General features: G+C 43.0%; 2 protein-coding genes across 5 annotated transcripts in view; both read left to right on the top strand.

Moving 5' to 3' along the window:
* Window positions 1–13,864, top strand: part of brd4 (bromodomain containing 4) — a 68,007-nt gene extending 54,143 nt beyond the window's left edge. For 3 of the 4 annotated variants that reach the window (XM_071410503.1, XM_071410514.1, XM_071410487.1), the window contains 7 exons: window positions 4,876–5,188; window positions 5,431–5,537; window positions 5,998–6,160; window positions 7,623–7,753; window positions 8,746–8,951; window positions 9,327–9,594; window positions 10,582–13,864. In XM_071410503.1, coding sequence (XP_071266604.1) covers window positions 4,876–5,188; window positions 5,431–5,537; window positions 5,998–6,160; window positions 7,623–7,753; window positions 8,746–8,951; window positions 9,327–9,594; window positions 10,582–10,650 — 1,257 coding nt within the window. In that variant the 3' untranslated portion in view covers window positions 10,651–13,864. The remainder of the gene's footprint in view (window positions 1–4,875; window positions 5,189–5,430; window positions 5,538–5,997; window positions 6,161–7,622; window positions 7,754–8,745; window positions 8,952–9,326; window positions 9,595–10,581) is intronic. The other variant, XM_071410495.1, reaches the window with a different exon arrangement.
* A 1,473-nt stretch (window positions 13,865–15,337) lies between these two features.
* On the top strand, window positions 15,338–19,271 carry LOC139581240 (epoxide hydrolase 4). Its single transcript, XM_071410798.1, has 7 exons — window positions 15,338–15,748; window positions 16,434–16,519; window positions 16,701–16,858; window positions 17,204–17,332; window positions 17,534–17,637; window positions 17,959–18,107; window positions 18,425–19,271. Exons 1-7 carry the CDS (start codon window positions 15,503–15,505, stop codon window positions 18,705–18,707), a joined length of 1,155 nt encoding a protein of 384 aa, XP_071266899.1. The 5' UTR covers window positions 15,338–15,502; the 3' UTR covers window positions 18,708–19,271.
* The last annotated feature ends 5,360 nt before the right edge of the window (window positions 19,272–24,631 follow it).

Here is a 24,631-nt window from a genome sequence, read left to right as displayed (position 1 = left end):
TGTTAACGAAATCCCTCATTTGTTTAGGAAAAACATTCCCTATTCCCTCAACCCTTGCTCTCTTTACGTGAAACATGTAAGCACCGCATGCATGTGACCAATAGAGCCTGACCTATAGCCTATAATAATCACATCAATGAATTGGTGATAATAAACTCCCAACACGGTAATGTCGACAGAGAAATGGATGCGGAGGACGTGAAAAATTAACCTGAACCGGGTGAATGTTTACTGGTTGCTCAGGGGGGAAAGGGGAAGTCAGATCAGTGGAAGACATTTGACTTGGTTGTGGAAGCTACTGGAGATCAAGAAAAAGGAGGGTATAGGAGCAAGCGTTGCGTGAGGGCCGAACAGATTATTTTATTATATTTTTCTGACCATTTGGAACAGTGTAAACAACACTAAATAAGTGTACCAGAGAGTCTGTTCTAACGAATATTTTTATTTATTTAAAGCATTTATTACAGCAGACTAAAAACAGTTGCATGCATTGCGGTTAATTTCTTGTTTAGGCTAATTATTCAAAGCTCCCTTTGTTTTAAAACTAAAATGCTTGATTGCATTTCAAAGCATGAACGTCTCTTATAAATGATTGATTGATACATTAGACTATATATTGAAATATAGGCCTAAGTTACGGTATTAAGACTGAACAGGACGCGCTGTTAGGCCTACAGCTCGATGGTGGTTGTACAAGGCTACTCTACAAAGCCTACTAAGAATCACTACATGACTTATTATAATGATGATCATAATAATTATTGTAATAATGAGATCAAGCGAAAGGAGGGTATAGGAGCGAGAGCTGCGTGTATATTATGTGTGACCAACAGGTGCTGTAAGATTACAATATCATTTTTCTTCCTGTTTGGAACAGGGTAAACAATAAGTAATACCAGTCTGTTGGTAACAGAAATTGTAAAGCCTTTATTACAGCATAACAAAGATTAAAAACGGCCAAATCTATGAAATTGCTTTATCCAACATTTTGACCGTTTCATGAGGCTTGGTGCTCACGTAATCAGTAGGCTATTAAACACTCACAGGCAACAGAAGCAAGATCTGTCTTATTTCTTTAGATACAGTACCAGTCCAAAGTTTGGATACACCTACTCATTCAAGGGTTTTTATTTATTTTACTATTTTTCTACATTGTAGAATAATAGTGGAGACATCAAAACTATGAAATAACACATGGAATCATGTAGTAACCAATAGTGTTAAACAAATAGAAATACATTTTAGTTTCTTCAAATGAGCCACCCTTTGCCTTGACAGCTTTGCACACACTTGGCATTCTCTCAACCAGCTTCATCTGGAATGCTTTTCCAACGGTCTTGAAGGAGTTCCCACATATGCTGAACACTTGTTGGCTGCTTTTCCTTCACTCTGCGGTCCGACTCATCCCAAACCATCTCAATTGGGTTGAGGTCAGGTGATCTGATGCAGCACTCCATCACTCTCTTTCTTGGTCAAATAGCCCTTACACACCGTGGAGGTGTGTTGGGTCATTGTCCTGTTCAAAAACAAATGATAGTCCCACTAAGTACTAACCAGATGGGATTGGGGTATCGCTGCAGAATGCTGTGGTAGCCATGCTGGTTAAGTGTGCCTTGAATTCACCAGCAAAGCACCACCACACCATTACCTCCCCTCCCCATGCTTCATGGTGGGAACCACACTTGCGGAGATCATCCATTTACCTACTCTGTGTCTCACAAAGACACGGAGGTTGGAACCAAAAATTTAAAATTTGGACTCATCAGACCAAAGGACAGATTTCCACTGGACTAATGTCAATTGCTTGTGTTTTTTGGCGCAAGCTAGTTTCTTATAATTGGTGTCCTTTAGTAGTGGTTTCTTTGCAGAAATTCGACCATGAAGGCCTGATTCGCGCAGTCTCCTCTGAATAGTTGATGTTGAGATGTCTGTTACTTGAACTCTGTGAAGCATTTATTTGGGCTGCAATCTGATGTACAGTTAACTCTAATGAACTTATACTCTGCAGCAGAGGTTACTCTGGGTCTTCCTTTCCTGTGGTGGTCCTCTTGAGAGACAGCTTCAACGTAGCACTTGATGGTTTATGCGACTGCACTTGACGAAACTTTCAAATTTCAGGATTGACTGACCTTCACGTCTTAAAGTAATGATGGACGGTCATTTCTCTTTGCTTATTTGAGCTGTTCTTGCCATAATATGGACTTGGTCTTTTACCAAATAGGGCTGTCTTTTGTATACCACCCCTACCTTGTCACAACACAGCTGATTGGCTCAAACGCATTGAGGAAAGAAATTCCACAAATGTACTTTTAACAAGGCACACCTGTTAATTGAAATGCATTCCAGGTGACTACCTCATGAAGCTGGTTGAGAGAATGGGAAGAGCGTGTAAAGCTGTGAATGCAAAGGGAGATTACTTTGAAGAATCTCAAAAATATGATTCCATATGTGTTATTTCATAGTTTTTATGTAAAAAATAAAGAAAAACCCTTGAATGAGTAAGTCCAAACTTTTGACTGGTATTGTACATGTGGATGATTTATAAAGCCAGGCACATTTAAGTTAGGCTATTGATTTATAGACCTAATTAAGTTGGGGTTTGCCATCTCCTCAATTTGCTTAGACAATTAGGCTAAGCCCTATTCGCAGGGGGCTTCTATTACTAGACAATTTTGGTTACGTAATTATTACTCCAGAATGTCCATTATTCCACAGGACAATTCAGACGGGATTACTTTTTTCCAAACTCCCGTAATTATATATATATTTTTATTAAATGATAAATTGAGAGTTATGACGGAAGCCCAGGCTATAACAGGGCTACACTATTAACTCGAGCTTGGTTTTTAACTCCCAAGTTTCTAAACCATACCAAACCATTTTTTGGTATAGTGTCGTCATAAAATTTAAATTGAGGAAGTGTGATCATAATCATTAGGATATTTTAGCAATCCGCAGTAGACGTCCTAAATGCCCCCCAGCCTTCAGATGTGAGCTAAACAGTGCACTAGAGATGCATTTTTAAGGCTATGGATGCGAAAGTCAACTTATTTCCAAACGTTTACGTCTATTAACAGCAAGGGTTACATTAAATAGGCACATTTATTTTGTACTGATGTATTTGGCAATATTCAATCCATTTCTACAAAAGCATTCACTGTGAAAGTTGATGCATTTCGGTACTTCGTTCCATTTATCGAATCAGTTATTGTTTTCTTCTGCAACCCGTGAGCAACACCTGTCAAACTCAGACATTTCTCTCAAAACACAGGGATGTCGATTCGTAGGGAACTAGTATTATCAGAGTTCGCCAAAAAAAGTAGGTTATTCTGGCTGGAATTGTTTTTTAAAATATGAAAACATACAATTTACCAGTGGTGTAAAGTACTTAAGTAAAAATACTTTAAAGTACTACTTAAGGAGTTTTTTGGGGTATCTGTACTTTACTATTTATATTTTTTGACAACTTTTACTCTACTACATTCCTAAAGAAATTAAGGAGTAAGAAGTACATTATATTTTCCCTGACACCCAAAAGTACTCATTACATTTTGAATGCTTAGCAGAACAGGAATATTGTCTAATTCACGCACTTATCAAGAGAACATCCCTGGTCCTCCCTACAGCCTCTGATCTGGCAGACTTCCTAAACACACATGTTTCGTCTTTGAATTATGTCTGAGTGTTCAACTGTATCCCTGGCATTTTAAATGATTTAGACTTTTGATACTTAAGTACATTTAAAACCAACTACTTTTAGACTTTAACTCAATCAGTATTTTACTGGGTGACTTTTACTTATTATCTTTTAAGGTATCTTTACATCTACTCAAGTTTGAAAATTGGATACTTTTTCCACCACTGCAATCTACCTGCAGTGAAGCCCCTCAACATTTACATTACATTCAGTCATCTAACCGTCTCCCATCCAGAGCGACCCACAGGAGCACCCAGGGTCAAGCGCCCCGCCCAAGGGCACCTCAACAGATCTCCCACCAAGTTAAAACGGGGACCCGAACCAGCGACCCATTGGCCACCGGCCCAAACTCCCAACCGCCAGGCCACCAATCATCCAATATCCTCCCACAGTTCCCCCAGAGCTGCCCCTCAACCAACTGAGCCCCCCCCCCCAAATAAAACTCTCCCTCCTGGCTGGAATGGTTACTCTCTCCTGCCATGTGCAAATTCGGACCGGACTAAAATTACCGATGTGGTGTTTTGTGTTTGTGCACATAATTACATTACCTGACCACCCACTGTAAAACGAGTCCCGTCTGAATAGGGCGTAAGGCAAGGGCTGTTACCTTGTCTATTCTGCTGCTGCCCCTGCTGCGTTGTTCTCGATCCCAATATGCTGGTTAATTTTGCTATGAAACACATAGCAACATAGGGAAAAGCAGCAATTCTACGTTTCACTAAAGATTGTTTCAAAAACCGCGGACAGTGACCGTATCCAACGCGGGGGAAAGAGCATTTGTTATAAAATAATATTAGATTGCACCATTATTTGTACATAATATAACCATATACATATGTCTTAGAGTGGATTAGTCCACCGAGACGGGCGCAAATCAGACGGGTGTCTTGTGCACCATGAAAATACACTGTTAGGCTATTGGTCGACAGATTTTGTTTATTCTATCGACCAACCAATCGGCCAGTCAACTAAATGGGGTCAGCCCTAGTTTATTTGGATCCCTTTTAGCTTTTGCAGAAGCAGCAGCTACTCTTCTTTGGGTACACATAATGTGTATATAATATTTGTATTGTTTATGTTGTGTGTGTAATGTACATTGTTTATTTCTTATACAGTCACTGTGTCTTGGTAAAATTTGCCCTCTGGGACATTAAATTGATCCTATCCTCCTATCCTAGGTCCAGCCCTCCCAGGCCTCCTCTCTTCAGCCCCCCCAGCTCTCAGTCCAGCCCCCCCAGCCCCAGTCCAAGCCCATCCCCCCCTCGCGCCAGATCCTACCCCCGCACCAAGTAGCCCGCCACCTGCAGCAGCATGCCCAGATGGGTTACCCCTCCCAGGGGCCGGTGGCACAGCAGACGGGTCACTCAGACAGGCAGGCCGCTGCAGGGCAACACAAGGGATCAATGCAGGCCTCCGCCAAAGCACAGCACATCATCCAGCAACAGCAACACCCCTCCCCTCGACAGATCAAGGCTGATCCATATAACAGTGGTGAGACTCAAGTGTTGATTGGTTGATTAAATTGGTTGATTGGAAGACCTCAGATCTCACAAAACCTGGAGAAGTGTGTAGTGTCTCAGCAACTACATTATTATAACATAGCAATCTATACAGCGTGACTGCAAATGAGACAACCTGGACCGCCGTGTGTTTTGGTATGTTAGGACACTGTGCTCTAGGTTTTGAATCAGACTAAATGGTGATTCTAATCATTCCCTCTGTTCTGCCTACAGGGCACCTAAGGGAGAACCCCTCCCCCATCATGATGCATTCCCCCCACCTCCCCCAGTATCCCCCCATAACGCACCAGTCTCCGCCACACAACCTGCAGCCCAAGAAAGTGAGTAGCGCGTGTGTGTGTGTATCTGTCTCTATTTCAGTCAGTCTGGATCGGTTTTGCGAACGCGCATTCAAATAATGTTTTCTCTCAAGTACTACAGCTTCGCTGGGTTGTTTGAGCTTGCCTGGCACAATGGAGTTCATTGACTAGTCGTAACAAAAAGTGCGCTGCAGGCAGGCTCAAACAACAGCTGAAAGTATTTGAATGAAAACCACACTATTTGAATCCCTGGTCTTGTCTGCTTGTGCCGTGTGAAGTTCGATAGAGCCTCTGTGTGTGAGGAATGTACGTGTTAACCTGCATTTCTATGTGCTTGTTAAAGGGACAGCAAGCATTTAAGCCACAATCCTGAGTGTGTTTTTTAATGGGTGTGTATCATTCATCGAAACGACCAATGAAGAGCAGAACATCTTCCAGAATGTGCCGTTAACCCTGTCCGGCCGTGTGCTGTGTGTTGAAGGAGCAGCGTGCGCCCCCGGCCCTAGTAGCCTTGAAAGAAGAGAAGTTGCCTCCCTCTCCGGTGATGAGAGGAGGAGAGCCCTTCAGCCCAGCCATGAGACAAGACCCTCACAAACACCCAGACAGCCACAGCAAGCCCTCTCTACCAGGCCACGCACAGCAGAGTGAGTACACTGGTATGTGGGGACATTTTGCCGGTCCCCACAAGGATTTTTTAAAATTATTTTAGGTTTAAGGGTTAGGGTTAGGGTTTGGAATTAAGGTTAGGTTAAGGAAAATAAGATTTTGGATGGGAATCAATTCTTTGGTCCCCACAAGGATAGCAATACAAAACTTTGTGTGTGTGTGTTAGGGCTGGGCGGTATACTGTATTTTACTATATACTGGTTTGGGTTTTTACTTTACCTTCTATAACGGTATTTCAATGTTTGGTTTGTTAAATATGCCACTCCGCCGTGTGTAACGTCCTCTTTTATAGTTTACTCCGCTACTTGAGTCGTTGCTCTCACTCTCTCAGCAAGCCCCCGCCCCCCTGTCACTCAAGTGACAGTTGTACAGTTGTTGCTCGAACACGAGACCACTTGAGTCTGCATAGTCAACGCAGCAGATGCAACAAGACGTCGATGACAACGATGCTGCTTTCCACTTTTCTCCCTAATATAAATCCACAAAGGTTTTACAATTACACTGTTAGTTTCTCTTACAGTCTGCACACAGCTAGTTTGTCTTTTGTTGGCAAGTTTTGGCTAAAATAAATCGTCTTAGCTGCTATTCGCTAGTCAGCTGGCTAGCTAATAAATGTTCTGTGTCAGAACAAATGTAGCTAGCTAATACAACCTGATTTCTGTGCTTGTGTAGGCCTAAATCTGCATGTTTGTGCATCAGTGTCTTCTAAATCAAAAAGGAATAGGCAAGCCATGAATGTTAGCTACATGAAGTAAGAGAAAACGTTCAATGTAGCCAAAGATTATATGGTCCCCTGGGAACACTGACCAACACTTTGGTTTCTACTCTGTCACAATAACTCCTTGGCATTTTCATTCCTTGTCATGTCAAACACTGTATTCAAAGTACCTACTATTATATTTGAACTATAGAATTAGAATAATCATTATTTTCCAGGATTCCAACAACTTCAAAGTGTTTTGATCTAAATCGCAAGTCAACATTTGGTTAAAAACAAGGCCTAGATTTATTGCCCATATCGTGCAGCCCTATGTGGCAGTGATCCCCAATGAGTGCAGGAAATGGATGAATATGCCAAATAAATGTGGGTTTAAGTTTGATGAAACAGTATAAAACAATCAGAATGGAGAAAGCCCCATTTAACACTTAGCATGTATGTGTTGCCACCCTGGGGTCATGAACTACTCATAAAGCAAATGTAGAACTTTTATGATTCAAAAACATAAAATACAGTCAAATATTTTGGCCATGTTGCCCAGCCTAGTGTGTTTAATTTGTGGGTGTACTATTTATGGGGGTGTACTGTGTGTGGAAGTGGGAATAGTGCTCATCTGTAGACAAACACACGTTCCTTTGTGTGTAAAACAAACGAGCGAATGCGCACACACGACTTTCTTTTTGACATGTTCTGTATTCCTTGTGTGTGTTTACGTGCATCAGATGTGAAGTCGATGGACAGCTCTCGGCCGGTCATCCGTTCCTCAGAGCCCAGCGGTCCTCCCTCCTCCTCCTCCCTGCCAGACAAGGACAAGTTCAAACAGGAGCCCAAAACGCCCGTCGCCCCCAAAAAGGTACAGGTAGGGTGGAAGACAGAGCAGCACGTTGCCATACACACGTACACCGTATTATAAACCTATGGGTGGCAGGTAGCCCAGCGGTTAAGAGTGTTGGCCTTGTAACCGAAAGGTCACTGGTTTGAATCCCAGAGCTGACTAGGTGAGAAATCTGTCGACATGCCCTTGAGCAAGGCACTTACCCCTAATTGCTCCTCTGGATTAAGAGCGTCCCCTAAATTACTAAAATGTAAATGTAATACAGAGTATACAAAACATGAAGCTCTTTCCACGACAGACTGACCAGGTGAATCCAGGTGAAAGCTATGATCCCTTATTGATGTCACTTGTTAAATCAACTTCAATCACCGTAGATCAGTGGTCACCAACCGGTCGATCTCCAAACATTTCTGTAAAAAAACAAACGATAAAGTCTTGTTACTATTTATTTTTTGATTAGTCTCGGGCTGTTGGTGGTAGGTGCAGCCAATGCCTACCCGGTGCACAGGGCAGCTGAAAACTATTGCCATTTCATGTCTGAAGGTACTAACTCTGCCTTCCCGGTAGGCCTGGAGAGGAAATCAAGTGCACTATGCCACCGCTGGCCAATCAGATTGCTCAGATGACAGTGTCTGCAGTAACGTAGCAGGCATAAAAGAAAGCTACAGCAAAATTGATACTGTGAGATTTCAAAACCATGACTAGAGAGAGACTGTCAACGAATACAGCAAAGAGCTGCTGTTTTTATGACTGAGTTCATGCTTAAGTTCTTACTCAGCACTGTCAAGACTTTTGTATTCAACACTTTTATAACCCATAAAATGCAACTCAATGTTCCTAATGTTTGGTATACTCTGTATATTATCTCTTATTATGAGAATACCATCATAGCCACTCGTTTCAATAGTTTGGGTATGTGATGAGTCAAATACTAACATATCTGCTCTCCCTCAATCCCCTCCCTCGCTGTCATCTGCCTGTCGCCATCCGTCCATCTATCCGTCGGTCAGGATGTGAAACTGAAGAACATGGGTTCGTGGGCCAGCCTGGCCCAGAAGTCCACGTCAGCGCCCTTGTCTGCAGTGAAGTCGTCTAGCGACAGCTTCGAGCAGTTCCGCCGGGCCGCCCGGGAGAAAGAGGAGAGGGAGAAGGCTCTTAAGGCCCAGGCAGAGCAGGCTGAGAGGGACAAACTGCGCCGGGAGCAGGAGAAATTACGGTGAGGATTACAGTTGGGTCGTCTACAAAAACTCTGAGGTGTTTCAACCCTGCCTTCAATGTTTCTTTTTGTACATCGATGTTTGACAATACATTTTCTGTGTGTGTGATCGAACAAAATGTGTCAAATGAAGTTTCACTTTGCTGTTCTGAGTCTTGCGGATCCGGGATTGTCGAGAGAAAGAACATTCCACGTTAGCTACCACGCCTTTGCGAAACTCATTTCTTTCTCTCTCTGTTGCTCTCTCCCTCTCTCTGTGAATGAACAAAATTCGTCAAATTGAAGCACTTTGCTGTTCTATGAGTAAGTCTTGGTCGTCAAGAGAATGTGTGCTACAAAGAATTTGTTAAACTCACTCCTCTCTCTCTCTCTCAGGGGTCGTGACCGGGATGATGAGGATATCCTGGAGCCTCAGCAGCAGTCAAGGAGGGTTCATGAGGAGCCTCGAAGCAGACGTCTGGAGCAGCAGCAACACATCCAGGCCACCCAGCCCCAGCAGCAACCCCAGGCACCAGCCCCCCAGGCCCAGCCCGCTGCCCTCCCCCAGCCGCCACAGGCCCCCACACCGCCCCAGCCCTCAGCCCAGGACCAGCAGAGGGAGCTAGCGCGACGCCGCGAGCAGGAGAGGAGGAGGAGAGAAGCGGTGAGACTAGTTTCCCACATAGTTGATAGGGCTGGGAATTGCCAGGGTCCTGTTAGGAGAATTAAGTTCTCATGTTCTTTAACCAATTAAATTAAATTACTCCGTCTGCTATATCAGGATTTGTAGGATACTGATAGAAATAAAAACAGACAGAGGCCCAGTCTACAATAGTCAAATGTTTGTTTACCGGAACGTTCTGCCTATCATTTCCTGTACATTGGTCTATATACCTCACATTTCGTCATAAATGTCTCTCCTCCTCTCAGAAACAATGACAATATAGTTCACAAGTCTTCTTCTCCTGCATTGTCTGCCACCTGTTATACAATCTACTACAAGCCCAAGGTCTCTCCCCTCCCCTCCCTAGTCATTATTCATAAAAATCCCATAACAGGTCCTCAAGATACGATGTTATGACGATACTTATTGATTCGATTCCATGGTCCTAACATATTGCTCGCCATATATCTGCTGTAGATAGACGAGAGAGCCATGAAAAAAATTGTTTTGACCGTTCATGGAAATAAGTGCTGAAAACAAATTGGTTCCCTATTTAAAAAGGAGAAAAAGCTTTGAAGGAAAAATAATGGATACAGACAACTAGTGCAAAAATAATATTGCGACGTTGTCAAAACGATACGGTATATCGTCAAATCCCGATATGTAACTGAATCAAATTTCCCCCCCCATCGCTAATAGTTGGGGGATTGGGTTATTTGTTTGTTACTGTAGGGTTATTGTCGTGTGCATTGTCCTGTGTGTTTCATAGTTGGCATGTCTCTTTTTGTGACTATTGCATGTCCTTTATTGTCCTGTCTCGTGTATTGCATTTTGTAAAACAATTTTACATATCCATGTCTTTCTCTTTGGGAATTGACAGAAGGGGAGAAGCACAAAAGCGGTGTCAATGAGTTTGTTATGATCAGTCCCTATGCCATGTACAGTCTCTCAGCTCTTCTGACACCTCAATCTCTCTCCCCTCTCCAGATGGCGGCGACCATCGACATGAATTTCCAAAGCGACCTGATGGCTATCTTTGAGGAGAACTTGTTCTGATGACGAGAGAACCCCCAGAAACTTAACACTGAAACAAGAACACATAACAGAATAATGAATATGGAATTGAACATTTCGTATGAAATGGAATCTTCTGTATGACATCACAGGTGGTGGGTGGGTGGGGGGGGGGTTTAATGAACCAAGATACAGGATGTGAATTAAACAATCCCCCCCCCCCCCCCTCCTCCTCCAGAGCAGAGGGGGTGATCTTCAGCTAGACTGGCGAGCTACTCGGCTGTTAGCTGTTCTGCTATGCAGCCTCTGGAAGTAAGACGCCACATTGAAGGAGCGACATAAACAGGATATTTTCAACCACGTTTTGGTGTCGTTTCTCTGGGGAATTGACCCTTGTTGTTGCCCCTGGCAACAAGACATGAGGGAAAGGACTCCGGGTGGTCATGTAATTTCACACCTGATTGATACTTTCACACGGGACAGAGCGAAGGAGAACAGTCTTGTAAATGGAAGTAAAAGACGATAACGGAAAAACACAGCAACGGTGAAATGCTCTGAGAAACAAAGTACCTTGCGTATCTACGGACCGAGACTGGGGTGTTCATAAAGACTGCCAGACAGGCGTCTGTCTGATAAGAGAAGAGGCAGAATAAATATTTTTATGTGATCTTTTTTTTTTAGAGAGAACACATGTAAGGAAATGTTGGGGACAGGTGTGTGTGTATAAGGGGGGAGGGACTTCAACTTCTGACGTGTTCTTTTTCTAGGAGAGGAGGTACAGTACAGCTTTGCCTTCTGCCTCACTCTTGTCCATTGTCCACACACACACACACAGACCGTACATTAGATCGGCCTCTCTCCCTTGCCTGGGCATATGAACAAATCAGTAACAACAAATTATGGAACAGTCCATCTGCAGTGGGAGGGAGAAAGCAGAATTAAGTGCAGATTTCTTTTTTCATTATGTAGGATCTACTGTAAAGAGGTATTTTCTTATTCTATGATTGCTGTTTATTTGTTTTGTAAATATTTTTCTCCCTCCCTCCCCTCACCAACACACTTACCCCACTGTCTATGCCAAACAACCATTACCTTTTTAATGCTGAATTCCTCCCACTTCTCCTTTAAAAAAAAAATGCTTCTTTGTTCATATGTGTTTTTTTTCTTAATATATAAATAGATTTTTCCCCCCCTTGTCCTCATCGCCCCTCTTCAAACAAAGCGTTTAGGTAGTTTTTAAGAGGATAAAACCTAATATATGCATTATTCCAACAAGTGTTAATTAATTAAAGAACCATTTGAAGTTTTCATATTTCATGTTTTCTTCCTCATCTGAAGCTGGAGCAAAACAGTCTGATCACTACTAGAGGCAGAGGCTCAGTCCCAAATGGCACCTGGTTTCCTACGTAGTGCACTAGTTTAGTAGTGCACTATAAAGGGGATAGGGTGCCATTTTGGATGAAGCCAGAGTCCAGCTGTTTCTAGAGCTGTGTCTTGGTTGGGTTGAATCTGAGTTCACCATCACTGTAACCACCTTATTGTGTATTATTACGCTTGGAGACAGCTAGGAAAGTGGTCAATAATGGCATTTTCCTCTTTGCAGCTGATTCATATAAACTATTGAACCAGAGAATCAGTAACTATTACTGAACTGTTTGATTTATAAACTGTGTTGATTCCTCCCTGTTCCTTGCTTGTATATTGGCCTGGAATTTGCCAGGTGAAAGTTAAAAGAATGTTACATTATACACACTAGCATACTACTTACAATGAAGCAATGTATTGGACATGCAAAATAAGTGGTGTGCTGGTATGGTTGTTGGAACATATCCAAATGGTTCTAATCTGGTAGTGAGCCCGCCACTCTACTTTACATGTCATTTGGGGACAAGGAATGGGGTGAGGCAAACCTCAAAACATAATTAGTTCCAACTGCAATTTTATTGGGCTCTTATAAGAACAGATGAGACACTTCTTACAGATTTAGTACCAGGATGCATCCAAAATGCTCCTTATATAGTGCATTGCTTTTGACCGGGGCACATGGGGTACTCTAGTGTACTATATAGGAAATAGGGTGCCATTTGGGATGTACCTCCACCCTCCAGACTTTACTAATGCTGAGAGCAGAGACCAAAAAAAGAGCTCCACCTCCGGGCTAGTCTGTGCATGAGTCTTGTTATTATTATGACTACAATTAATCAGAGGGAAACTTTTAGCCGTACAAAAATACGAGAAATAAATTTGACAAAAAAAATGTTCTAGAAAACCCTACAAAAACAGCTCTGATTTCTATATTTTTTCTTGTTAGATTCTAGTGGATACATGTAAGTTCTAATTCTGTTGTTGGAGTTGGCGAGGGGGTCACAGGTCGAGGGTCACGACGGGTTGACCTCTGACCCTGTCCTCTGCGTTTTCTCTTATGGTGTTTTTCTCCAGTGCCTGTATTGTTCTATGATTCTAGTTGGCATATATTACATTTGGGGTGGACACAGTATGTACGGGTGGGAAGGGGAGGGAGGGAGATTTAGGATAAGCTTGTGTAAAAAGTCAAAGGAAAAGTCAGCATTTTATATTTTACCCATTTAACGATATTCAGGTTTAAATCTAGTTTTAGCTGGACTTCTGTGGTATGAGTGTACACTTGACTCGACTACTTTCTCATTTTCATTCAATCAGTACATTTTTAAGTAGACCTGTTTCTGCCGCGCCACTTTAGCATTTGTGTGTCAGAACGTTTGTGAGGATGAGTATGTATGTATGATTTTAGTATGTGGCGCAGGGACGCATGTGCCCCATTATAGAAAAGCATTTGAAATGGGGATGAAGATTAATATACAAAATGCTACAAGAGAACGAGTTTCTTTGCTAAAGCCAGTCTTCATTTTGATGGAGTCCACCATATATGAATAGCCTATATATAATTTTGTTTTGTTAGACAGGTTATGAAAAGGTCAAATACTTTTTCATTCCTTCAAGCCTTTTATTAATTCCTTATTTTTATCCCCATGGTAACTGATGGACATGATGTGCCATAAATATGGATTCTTCTTCAGAATGTGCTCAGCAGAGTTTGCTTTATTCAGGTATTTTATTTTGTGTTACATTTTTGGTCTTTTGTTTTTTGGGGGGTTTTGTGTAACATTTTCCTCGATTATTGTTTGGTATGTGAGTGGTCTGTCGAGGTCAATGATTAAATCTGTTATGATCATGGAGTAAACTCATCTCTTTTATAGAAAATAAAAAATAAACAAAATGTTGGTATTTTTTTCCATTGCATTGAATTATGGTAATAAGGGCTCTGGACTGGTTTCCTTAGTAAAGTCCTACATTTGGTTCTGTGATGTCGGGGATGGACTATTTATGGACTAGAGGACAATGTAGTACAGTACTGGTGCAATCTATATGTAAAACTAGCCCATACTTTCTTAGGGATATTAACTTTTGAGGGAGAGAGAGAGTGACGCTTCCTCATTTGTAGCATATACAGTGCCTTCAGAAAGTATTCATACCAGGACAAAAATGTAATTGCTTTGCCTCTTTTTTGCAGTATTACTATAGTGCCTTGTTGCAAACAGGATGCATGTTTTGGAATATTTTTATTCTGTACAGTCTTCCTCACTCTGTCATTTAGGTTAGTATTGTAACTACAATGTTGATCCATCCTCAGTTTTCTATCACAGCCCTTAAAAGTCACCATTGGCCTCATGGTGAAATTTCAGAGTGGTTTCCTTCCTCTTCGGCAACTGAGTTAGGAAGGACGCCTGTATCTTTGTAGTGATACCCGTGTGAAGTGTATTAACTTCACCATGCTCAATGTCTGCTTTTCCCCCCACCCATCTACCAATAGGGGCGGCAGGTAGCCTAGTGGTTAGTGCGTTGGACTAGTAACCGAAAGGTTGCAAGATCGAATCCCCGAGCTGACAAGGTAAAAATCTGTCGTCCTGCCCACTGTTCCTAGGCCGTCATTGAAAATAAGAATTTGTACTTAACTGACTTGCCTAGTTAAATAATGGTAAAATTTGAGAGGCTTTGGAAAACCTCCCTGGTCTTTGTGGTTGAATCTGTTTCAAATTCACTGCTCAACTGCTCAATTGTGTGTGTGGGGTACAGAGATGAGGTAGTCATAAAAAAAATATGTTAAACACTATTGCACACAGTGAGTCCATGCAACTTATGTGACTGGTCAGGCACATTTTTACTCCTGAACTTATTTAGGCTTTAGGCTTTAATTCATTTCTAAAAACACATTTCCATTCTGACATTATAGGTATTGTGTGTAGGCCAGTGACTCGAAAAAGTCGAGGGGTGTGAATAATTTCTGGAGTTACTGAAATCGATTTTATTGAAAATATTACACAAAGTTGAGATTGACTTTGAAGTCCAAAGTGTAGGAATACAGCTGAAATCAATCAGTGACACAGACATATATGGTGGCGTTACAGGAAGATCGTAACGCTGTGAACCAAGAGGTTGTGAGTTTTACTCCCAGGTGAGGACATGTTGAATAATAAATAATGTGTAAATAAACATACACAATGTAATCATGTATGTCAAATAGCCTATGTACGTGGAAAACACTGGCTATTTCGTGACGTTCTGGGGACAACCTAATGACTGCAGGGCATCGTGAACATTTTAATCCATGTGAAATATCACATGTGAAGTGTCCCAAAAACATGGGGACATTGCACATGTGAAATCGTGTGATTTTTACACCTGTGAAATTCTTTTTCCCTAAGGGTATTGAAATGAGACGGGAAAGGTACGCTCTTCACAATAAGCCAAATTGAAGAAGGGGACGCGCCACTGGGGATTTCCCAACAGACACACAGCAGACGCACTCACAGCCTGTTAAAACTTGCGGTCCAAAACTAGAATAAGGAGGCGAGCAATGAGCAATTCCGTGATCGTGGACCTTCTCCTGGTTCCGACCAGATTGTGTCTGTGGTTTCAGTCTGTGCTGTACTGGTTTCTTGTATATGGCACGGCTGGACTCACAGCCGGACTGGTTCTTACCCGGATCGCATGGCGTGCAATGAAAGACCCCTACGGGACCTTCCAATGGACAGTCCGCAAGAAGCAGCCCGCCTGTCTGCGTGATCCCACACTGGGCACACACGGCTACTTGTGGGGCAGGGTAAGAATAGATAGGAGTGAGAGAGAAAAACACCGCTATTGTCAGCATAACATTTGCTACTTTTATATTTTATTGCAGTCAGCAATTGGTGAGTACTTAATGATTACCCTAAAACATATGGAAATCAAACATGTTTGGGTGGGATAGCGGGGTAAATAAAATATCAATGGGTCTTTTCAAGTGAAATACAACATTGGGCAATCTGTTTATCTGTCTTGACAATTGCTCAGTTGACTAATGTGTGCAAGAGTTGAGGGGTTGTATCTAATTTTAGTTTTATCACCCACTCCACCTCCCTGTCTGCACCCCGAATGGAACTCAACACACGACGTTTGACCATGACCCATTGCACAACTCTTGACCAGAGCTCTATGAGCCCTGGTGAAAAGTAGTACACTATCTAGGGAATAGAGTGCCATTTGGGATACACACCCGTTTCAACATTATCTATCTCCACTCTACTCTAATATTAGAAGCTGGAGGACAGACAACTATGTAAAAAGAACAGCGTAGTTCTGCCAAACACTTTCAAATTCCCAGAGTGATGGAAAGCACAGCAGCTGTTAACCCTCTCACTATCTCTCGCCCTCTCTCTCTGCCGTCTTCCTCTCTTTCCATCTCCTCCTCACCTCTACCTATCCCCCCCCCCCCCCCCCCATCTCCCTCTTCTCCCTTTTTATCACAGAGCTCTGGTTTGAGGTTCCATTATGTAACCAAGGGAGACAGCAGGAAGCCTCTAATGCTCTTCCTTCATGGATTCCCAGAGAATTGGTAACATACACACACACCCACTCCTTTTTTATTACCGCATTATAAAGCATTATCACATCTCCTGTCATATTGTACATGCCAGTGACAAGTTTTACAACGCATTATAACTATATCATAATACAATTATACCTGCCAGCTTTAAGCAAAGTAATAATCCTCTCTCCCGCCATCTCTATCTCAGGTACTCGTGGCGCTACCAGCTGTGTGTGTTTAGTGGACAGTACCACACGGTGGCAATGGACCTGCGTGGCTGTGGCGACTCTGACGCACCCTCCCAGCTAGAGGACTACTCTCTGGAGAAACTCTGTTACGATATCAGGGACGCCATTGATGAATTAGGTACACTACACGTGTTAGCCTCGGTATACCATATGGGCTATTTAACTGCTGGTCTATCCTTCTAATCAGGGAACTGGGACAGGGACACCAGATGTGTGTGGTCTCTCCGCACAAGGAATGAACTATCAGCTAAAAAAGAAAACCAGCAGTATTTGAGGGCTGAAGGCCATTAGTTGAATCTCCCTGATATACAGCAGGCTATGTATGCAGACTTCACTGTCTACGACAGAGAGAGAAAGTAGTAGTAAATATCTTACATTACTAGAAGAAATGGTGCTATAGAACTAAAAGGAGTTCAATGGGCCTCAAAGGTTTAACAGTTTATTGTTTCTTCTGGGATTTCAGGCCACACCAGTTGTGTGTTGGTGGGCCATGACTGGGGCGGTATGCTGGCCTGGCACTTCACGCTGGAGAGGCCTGATATGGTGCAGCGACTGGTCATCATGAATGCACCGCACCCTGCCTCCTGGCTAGGTAATGATGAGTGTGTACCTGCATGTGTGTGTTCTATTACTTTCCCTTATGGGTACTGAACCATACCATATCTATGGACTTACTTTAAAATATGTTCAGTTCGATGCTCGATCAGTATAGTTTGGTTTTCCAGAGAATAGAAGTATATTGGAAATGTCCAAGCTGGCTATGTATAATGTGATCTCTCTTTTTTCCACCTAGATGCAGTGTTGAGGAGACCCTCTGAGCTCCTGCGCTGTGGTCATGCCTGCTTCTTCCAGCTCCCTGCACTCCCAGAGTTCACTCTATCACTGGAGGACTTCAAGGTAGTGTCTAAGAAACTCACACCAGCATAGAGGCACTTTCTCTTCTATGACTCGTATAGTTACATTCATGCACACTATCGTGCTTTCATGGTGCAATGGAATAGTCCCAAAAGTACAAACCCCGCAAATCTGCCCCTCCAGGCATGTACGTTCAAAGTATTTGAAAGAAAACGAGTACTATTTGAACCCAGGTCCTGTCCTCCCATAGAATTGCATGTAAAACTAATTTATACGGTCTGTTTAAGTCCTCCACCCTGTTTTTTTCATGATTACAGGTCATAGTATCATGGTTCTCCTCCTCTCCTGTGTTTTTGTGTCCAGTTGGTGCGTAGTCTGCTGTGTGGGGGTCGTGGTGGCATCAGGAACCGTGCCCGCAGGCTGACTGAAGCTCAGCTCGAGGGGTATCTCTACCGCCTGTCCCAACCTGGCGGGTTGACCGCACCCCTCAACTACTATCGCTCACTACTCAGGTCAGAAAGATAGCTAACCGCCTCAATATCCTTTATGATAACATGTGGACTGTCAAATAACAATAAGTTTAATTTGATTTGCAGTTTTGTGTGTAGAAGTCCATTTTTCCCACCAACATACAGTATCTGACACTGAATCACCACCTTGGTGATTTTGTTCCTGCAATCACCACAAAAAATACAAATATACAAAAGATGGACATGGAAATATAGAAAAAAAACAGCATACCAGTACTTTGTTTGTTTGGACCAGGAAAAAATACACAAGACCAATATGTTTTATAGAACTTTTTATTGTACATTTAATATGATTCCAGTAACGCCCTTTACAAGCACCAGGAAGTGGAGGTGCCGTGCCTGCTGATCTGGGGCGAGGCTGACAGCATCCTGGTAGAGGGGATGTCTGGGGGCACCAGGCCCTACGCCCGAGGATCCGTCACCTTGCACACCATCCCTGGGTGCAGCCACTGGGTACAGCAGGACCAGCCGGAGACGGTCAACCAGCTGCTGTGGGAGTTCCTTCTGGATAGGGAGAAGGACGTGGAGCGCTGCTCTGCACGGAGAGGTGCAGGCTGGGCCATCAAGTGGACCAGAGAGTAAATGGATGGCGGTCCTGAACTGCTGGGAATCAGGGTCGGGGCCAATTCAGAAAGTAAACCAAATTTCACATTTTCCTCATTGCAAAGCAGTGATGAGAATTGGAATTTTTGCGTATTCCTGAAATTGAAATATAATTGACCTCAACCCTGCTGGGAATCACCACTATAACCGTTTCACACTACTGAGCCGAGCAAAGCTGGCCTGGTTACACAATCACCATTGTTGCTGGAACCGTGCTAGAAAAGACAATATCTAAGCCAGCACAGTATGGTTTGGGTCAGCAGGATTGTGTGGAAAAGGTTATTGCGGTTTTGTTGTCTTTTTTTTGTCCACAATTGTAATGCGTTGTATTTTAGGCCTCTCTACTATTCTCACTGACTTCAGCCAGTTCATATTGATACAGTGGCCCTGTCTCAACCTATTGCCATCATAACTGTATCATGTTACCAAAGCAAACCCAGTCACCGCCTGGACATTAAGACCACTGGCTCCAGACACAATGTCCCGTACTGTATCAATTGTCTACATTTCCAAACCCATGGAAATAAATGAGATTCAATCATATTGATCGGTTTCCAATTCTGTTGATTACTTTTGTCTGCCATGTATTTTACCTGGTTTGATCCAGTCCATAGTGTTGTGGATGATTGGTGTAAAAGCATCTTTGATGGATTGTGTGCATCTTTGCGGCCAGTAATCCACCTATGCGTGACCTATCTTACCCACCTCTCCCTATACTCTACCTGTAACATACCTAGGTTTAAAACATTCACACTTAAATCAGCCATCTTCTTCCTCTGATTGGTAAACATTGGACATATAGAGGAAAACACACACCTGTAGGCAACCAACAATGGCCAACTGTGGGGAGTGTTGCATTTCAAAGGCTAGTTGTGATGATGATGATAAGTCATCTGTTATTGGGTCACTAAACTGGATGGGAGGTCACATGGGGGTATCCAGGAACGGACTGGGACCAGAAATTGGCCCAGGCATTTACACACCGGCACATCCTCGTGGCCCCCATTATTAACCAACTAAAGAGAATTTTGGACAAAACAACAACAATTTAGACAGGCCCGCTGGCTAAAGACGGACCAGCCCATTTGCCCGATACCCCGAGAAATGGACTGGCTATCTGTCTGTTCTTACACAATGTGGAACCCCAAACCACATATAGAATATTAAAATCAAGTGCAATCCAAACCTTGATGTTCCATCCATTCTCAAGTTGATCATTTTAAACCGTAGGATCCGAGACATAATTCAACACTTTAATGAAGAATGTAGTGGGTACGAGGATTAAAACAGGTAAAAAAATATGATGCATTTGTAACAAATTAATGATTAAACAGATGAATGTATCAATATATACATTTTATAAAACACATTCAGAATGTTATATCATTTAGAAATAGTAAATATGGCATAATTATAATTTACTGTCAATCACAAAGAAATAGCGTTCATTGAATTGGACGTCCCCACCTGCGATTCATCCAACAGGGAAGAGGAGGGTGTGGCTCGTGCCTATATACAACAACCATTAAACTAAGTAGACACGGGTGAAAACCACTGAGGTATAATACAAAAGATTATGGATATACTAACAAGATGCATGTTTCTCCGCCCTAAACAATGGAAGTCGTTGAACGGAAAGCGGGACGGCGGCCTATCTAGCTCCCTCTTATTCTTTATTTGGATTGGTGGATAGATCTCATTATTGTAATCATTTTTTGAATATTCGATGACGGTTGTTGACGTGACTGCATGTATTCAATGGAGAGCGATACTTTGCTAACTAGCCTCATAACATGCATAGCCATATCGAGACAACTCCGATATAAAGTGTTTTTTCTCAAAGTTCCGGGATATCACGTGTTCTACTTATATCAGTACACGAGTAACAGCTTAAGCATTACGAAACTTCTATTCGATCAAATAAACCTCACGTAGAAAATAAACTATTCATTTTTTGTTGTTGACTAAATTCGTTACTCATTGACCTCCATACAAAAACTCCTTGCTTGGTGGGCAACAAAAACAAAAACGCCACCTGCTGGAGATTGGTATTTCACCCGCTTTGGCATTGGAAACAAATGTCCCATGTCAATACAGCCCTTAAATTGAAAGTGAATAGAATTTTCCACCGAGTTCGGCCTCTTTCTCTCTTGGTATAATAAGAACTGGAGACTGCGTTCAAGATGTCCGACCGTTGTTTTCACGGACTGCGGTCCAAACACTTAAAATACATACCCTATCCCCTCAGCCCTCAAATTAAGTGGACACTTCTGATGACGTCTGACGAGTACACACTTGCAGGGCGAGGGAGGAAGGAATGTTTTCTGAAAGATGCTCGTCAGATTCCCATATCGATCAATGTGACACAATCCTTTTCCAAAGAATCTGGTCTATATCTTAACATTAATAAATGTGAACTCATGGCTGTCAAAGATTGTGTGACACTTTCATATTATGGTATTCCAGTGAAATAAGAACTTAAATATTTAGGCATCGTCACTCAATGCCTAGGTTTACCTCCACTGTACCCGCACCCTACCATACCTGTCTGTATGTTATGCCCTGAATCTATTCTACCACGTCCAGAAATCTGCTCCTTTTATTCTGTCCCCAACGCACTAGACGGCCAGTTTTGATAGCCTTTAGCCGTACCCTCATCCTACTCCTCCTCTGTTCCTCGGGTGATGTAGAGGTTAACCCAGGCCCTGTGTGCCCCCAGGCGCTCTCATTTGTTGACTTCTGTAACCGTAAAAGCCTTGGTTTCATGCATGTTAACATCAGAAGCCTCCTCCCTAAATTTGTTTTATTCACTGCTTTAGCACACTCCGCCAACCCTGATGTCCTAGCCGTGTCTGAATCCTGGCTTAGGAAGGCCACCAAAAATTCTGAGATTTCCATCGCCAACTACAACATTTTCCGTCAAGATAGAACTGCCAAAGGGGGAGGAGTTAGCCTGCAAAGTTCTGTCATACTTTCCAGGTCTATGCCCAAACAGTTCAAGTTTCTAATTTGAAAAATTAATCTCTCCAGAAATAAGTCTATCACTGTTGCCGCCTGTTATAAACCCCCCTCAGCTCCCAGCTGTGCCCTGGACACCATATGTGAATTGATTGCCCCCCATCTATCTTCAGAGTTCGTTCTGCTAGGTGACCTAAACTGGGATATGCTTAACACACCAGCCATCCTACAATCTAAGCTAGACACCCTCCATCTCACACAAATGATCAAGGAACCCACCAGATACAAACCTAAATCCATGAACATGGGCACCCTCATAGATATTATCCTTACCAACTTGCCCTCCAAATACACCTCTGCTGTTTTCAATCAGGATCTCAGCGATCACTGCCTCATTACCTGCATCCGTTATGGGTCCGTGGTCAAACGACCACCCCTCATCACTGTCAAACGCTCCCTAAAACACTTCTGCGAACAGGCCTTTCTAATCGACCTGGCCCGGGTATCCTGGAAGGATATTGACCTCATCACGTCAGTAGAGGATGCCTGGTTGTTCTTTAAAAGGAATTTCCTCACCATCTTAAATAAGCATGCCCCTTTCAAAAAATATACAACTAAGAACAGATATAGCCCTTGGTTCACTCCAGACCTGACTGCCCTCGACCAGCACAAAAACATCCTGTTGCGTACTGCACTAGCATCGAATAGTCCCCGCGATATGCAACTTTTCAGGGAAGTCAGCAACCAATACACAGTCAGTTAGGAAAGCAAAGGCTAGCTTTTTCAAACAGAAATTTGCATCCTGCAGCTCTAACTCCAAAAAGTTCTTGGACACTAAAGTCCATGGAGAATAAGAGCACCTCCTCCCAGCTGCCCACTGCACTGAGGCTAGGAAACACTGTCACCACCGATAAATCCACGATAATCGAGAATTTCAATAAGCATTTCTCTATGGCTGGCCATGCTTTCCTCCTGGCTACCCCAACCCCGGCCAACAGCTCAGCACCCCCCTCAGCTACTTGCCCAAGCCTCCCCAGCTTCTCCTTCACCCAAATCCAGATAGCTGTAGTCTTTGAAAGCCAAGTTAACAAACAGATCACTGACCATTTCGAATCCCACCGTACCTTCTCTGCAATCCGGTTTCCGAGCTGGTCACGGGTGCACCTCAGCCACGCTCAAGGTACTAAACGATATCATAACCACCATCGATAAAAGACAGTACTGTGCAGCTGTCTTTGTCGACCTGGCCAAGGCTTTCGACTCTGTCAATCACCTTATTCTTAAATCGGCAGACTCAACAGCCTTGGGTTCTCAAATGACTGCCTTGCCTGGTTCACCAACTACATCTCAGATAGAGTTCAGTGTGTCAAATCGGGGGGCTTGTTGTCCGGACCTCTGGCAGTCTCTATGGGGGTACCACAGGGTTCAATTCTCGGGCCGACTCTTTTCTCTGTATATATCAATGATGTCGCTCTTGCTGCGGATGACTCCTTGATACACCTCTACGCAGACTACACCATTCTGTATACATCTGGCCCTTCTTTGGACACTGTGTTAACTAACCTCCAGATGAGCTTCAATGCCATACAGCACTCCTTCCACGGCATCCAACTGCTCTTAAATGCTAGTAAAACTAAATGCATGCTCTTCAACCGATCGCTGCCCGCACCCGCCCGCCTGACTAGCATCACTACTCTGGACGGTTCTGACTTAGAATATGTGGACAACTACAAATACCTAAGTGTCTGGCTGGACTGTAAACTCTCCTTCCAGACTCACATTAAGCATCTCCAATCCAAAATGAAATCTAGAATCGGCTTCCTATTTCGCAACAAAGCCTCCTTTGCTCACGCCGCCAAACATACCCTCGTAAAACTGACTATCCTACCGATCCTCAACTTCGGCGATGTCATTTACAAAATAGCCTCCAACACTCTACTCAGCAAACTGGATGCAGTCTATCACAGTGCCATCCGTTTTGTCACCAAAGCCCCATATACTACCCACCAGTGCGACCTGTATGCTCTCGTCGGCTGGCCCTCGCTACATATTCGTCGCCAGACCCACTGGCTCCAGGTCATCTATAAGTCTTTGCTATTTAATGCTCCTCCTTATCTGAGCTCACTGGTCACTATAACAACAACCAACTGTAGCACGCGCTCCAGCAGGTATATCTCACTGGTCATCCCCAAAGCCAACACCTACTTTGGCTGTCTTTCCTTCCAGTTCTCTGCTGTCTATGACTGGAACGAATTGCAAAAATCGCTGAAGTTGGAGACTTATCTCCCTCACTAACTTTAAGCATCAGCTATCTGAGTAGCTCACCGATCGCTGTAGCTGTACATAGCCCATCCAACTACCATATTGTTTTTATTTACTTTTTTTGCTCTTTTGCACACCAGTATTTCTACCTGCACATCATCTGCACATCTATCACTCCAGTGTTAATTTGCTAAATTGTTATTACTTCGCTACTATGGCCTATTTATTGCCTTACCTCCTTACTCCATTTGCACACACTGCATATAGATTTTTCTATTGTTATTGACTGTACTTTTGTTTATCCCATGTGTAACTCTGTGTTGTTTTTTTGTCGCACTGCTTTGCTTTCTTGACCAGGTCGCAGTAGTAAATGAGAACTTGTTCTAACTGGTTAACTGGTTAAATAAAAAAATTATTACCATTACAAAGGATCAGAAGTCTAGAGGCTTACTAAATTTTAACCCTCTCATTAAAAAAGCCCAGAAGAAGCTAAATCAATGGCTACAGAGGGACTTATCTTTAAAAGGAAGAGTCCTAATAACCAAGGCTGAAGGTATCTCTAGGCTAACATATGGCGCTCTATCTTTATATCTTGACGGTAAAATAAGCAAGGAGATAGACCAGATGCTTTTCAACTTTCTTTGGAGAAACCGTACCCATTACTTTCGGAAAACTGTTGTAAT

This window comes from Salvelinus alpinus, chromosome 1 (genome assembly GCF_045679555.1).
Source record: "Salvelinus alpinus chromosome 1, SLU_Salpinus.1, whole genome shotgun sequence".
Lineage (NCBI taxonomy): Eukaryota > Metazoa > Chordata > Actinopteri > Salmoniformes > Salmonidae > Salvelinus > Salvelinus alpinus.
This window is presented reverse-complemented; position numbering and strand designations above follow the sequence as displayed.

Bases quoted from the DNA above. Each gene is read 5' to 3' on its own strand.
- LOC139581240 (XM_071410798.1), top strand. From the start codon at position 15,503: ATGAGCAATTCCGTGATCGTGGACCTTCTCCTGGTTCCGACCAGATTG. The intron at 16,520-16,700 runs GTAACATACACA...TCTCTATCTCAG, and splicing joins CATGGATTCCCAGAGAATTG to GTACTCGTGGCGCTACCAGC. The intron at 18,108-18,424 runs GTCAGAAAGATA...ATATGATTCCAG, and splicing joins TACTATCGCTCACTACTCAG to TAACGCCCTTTACAAGCACC.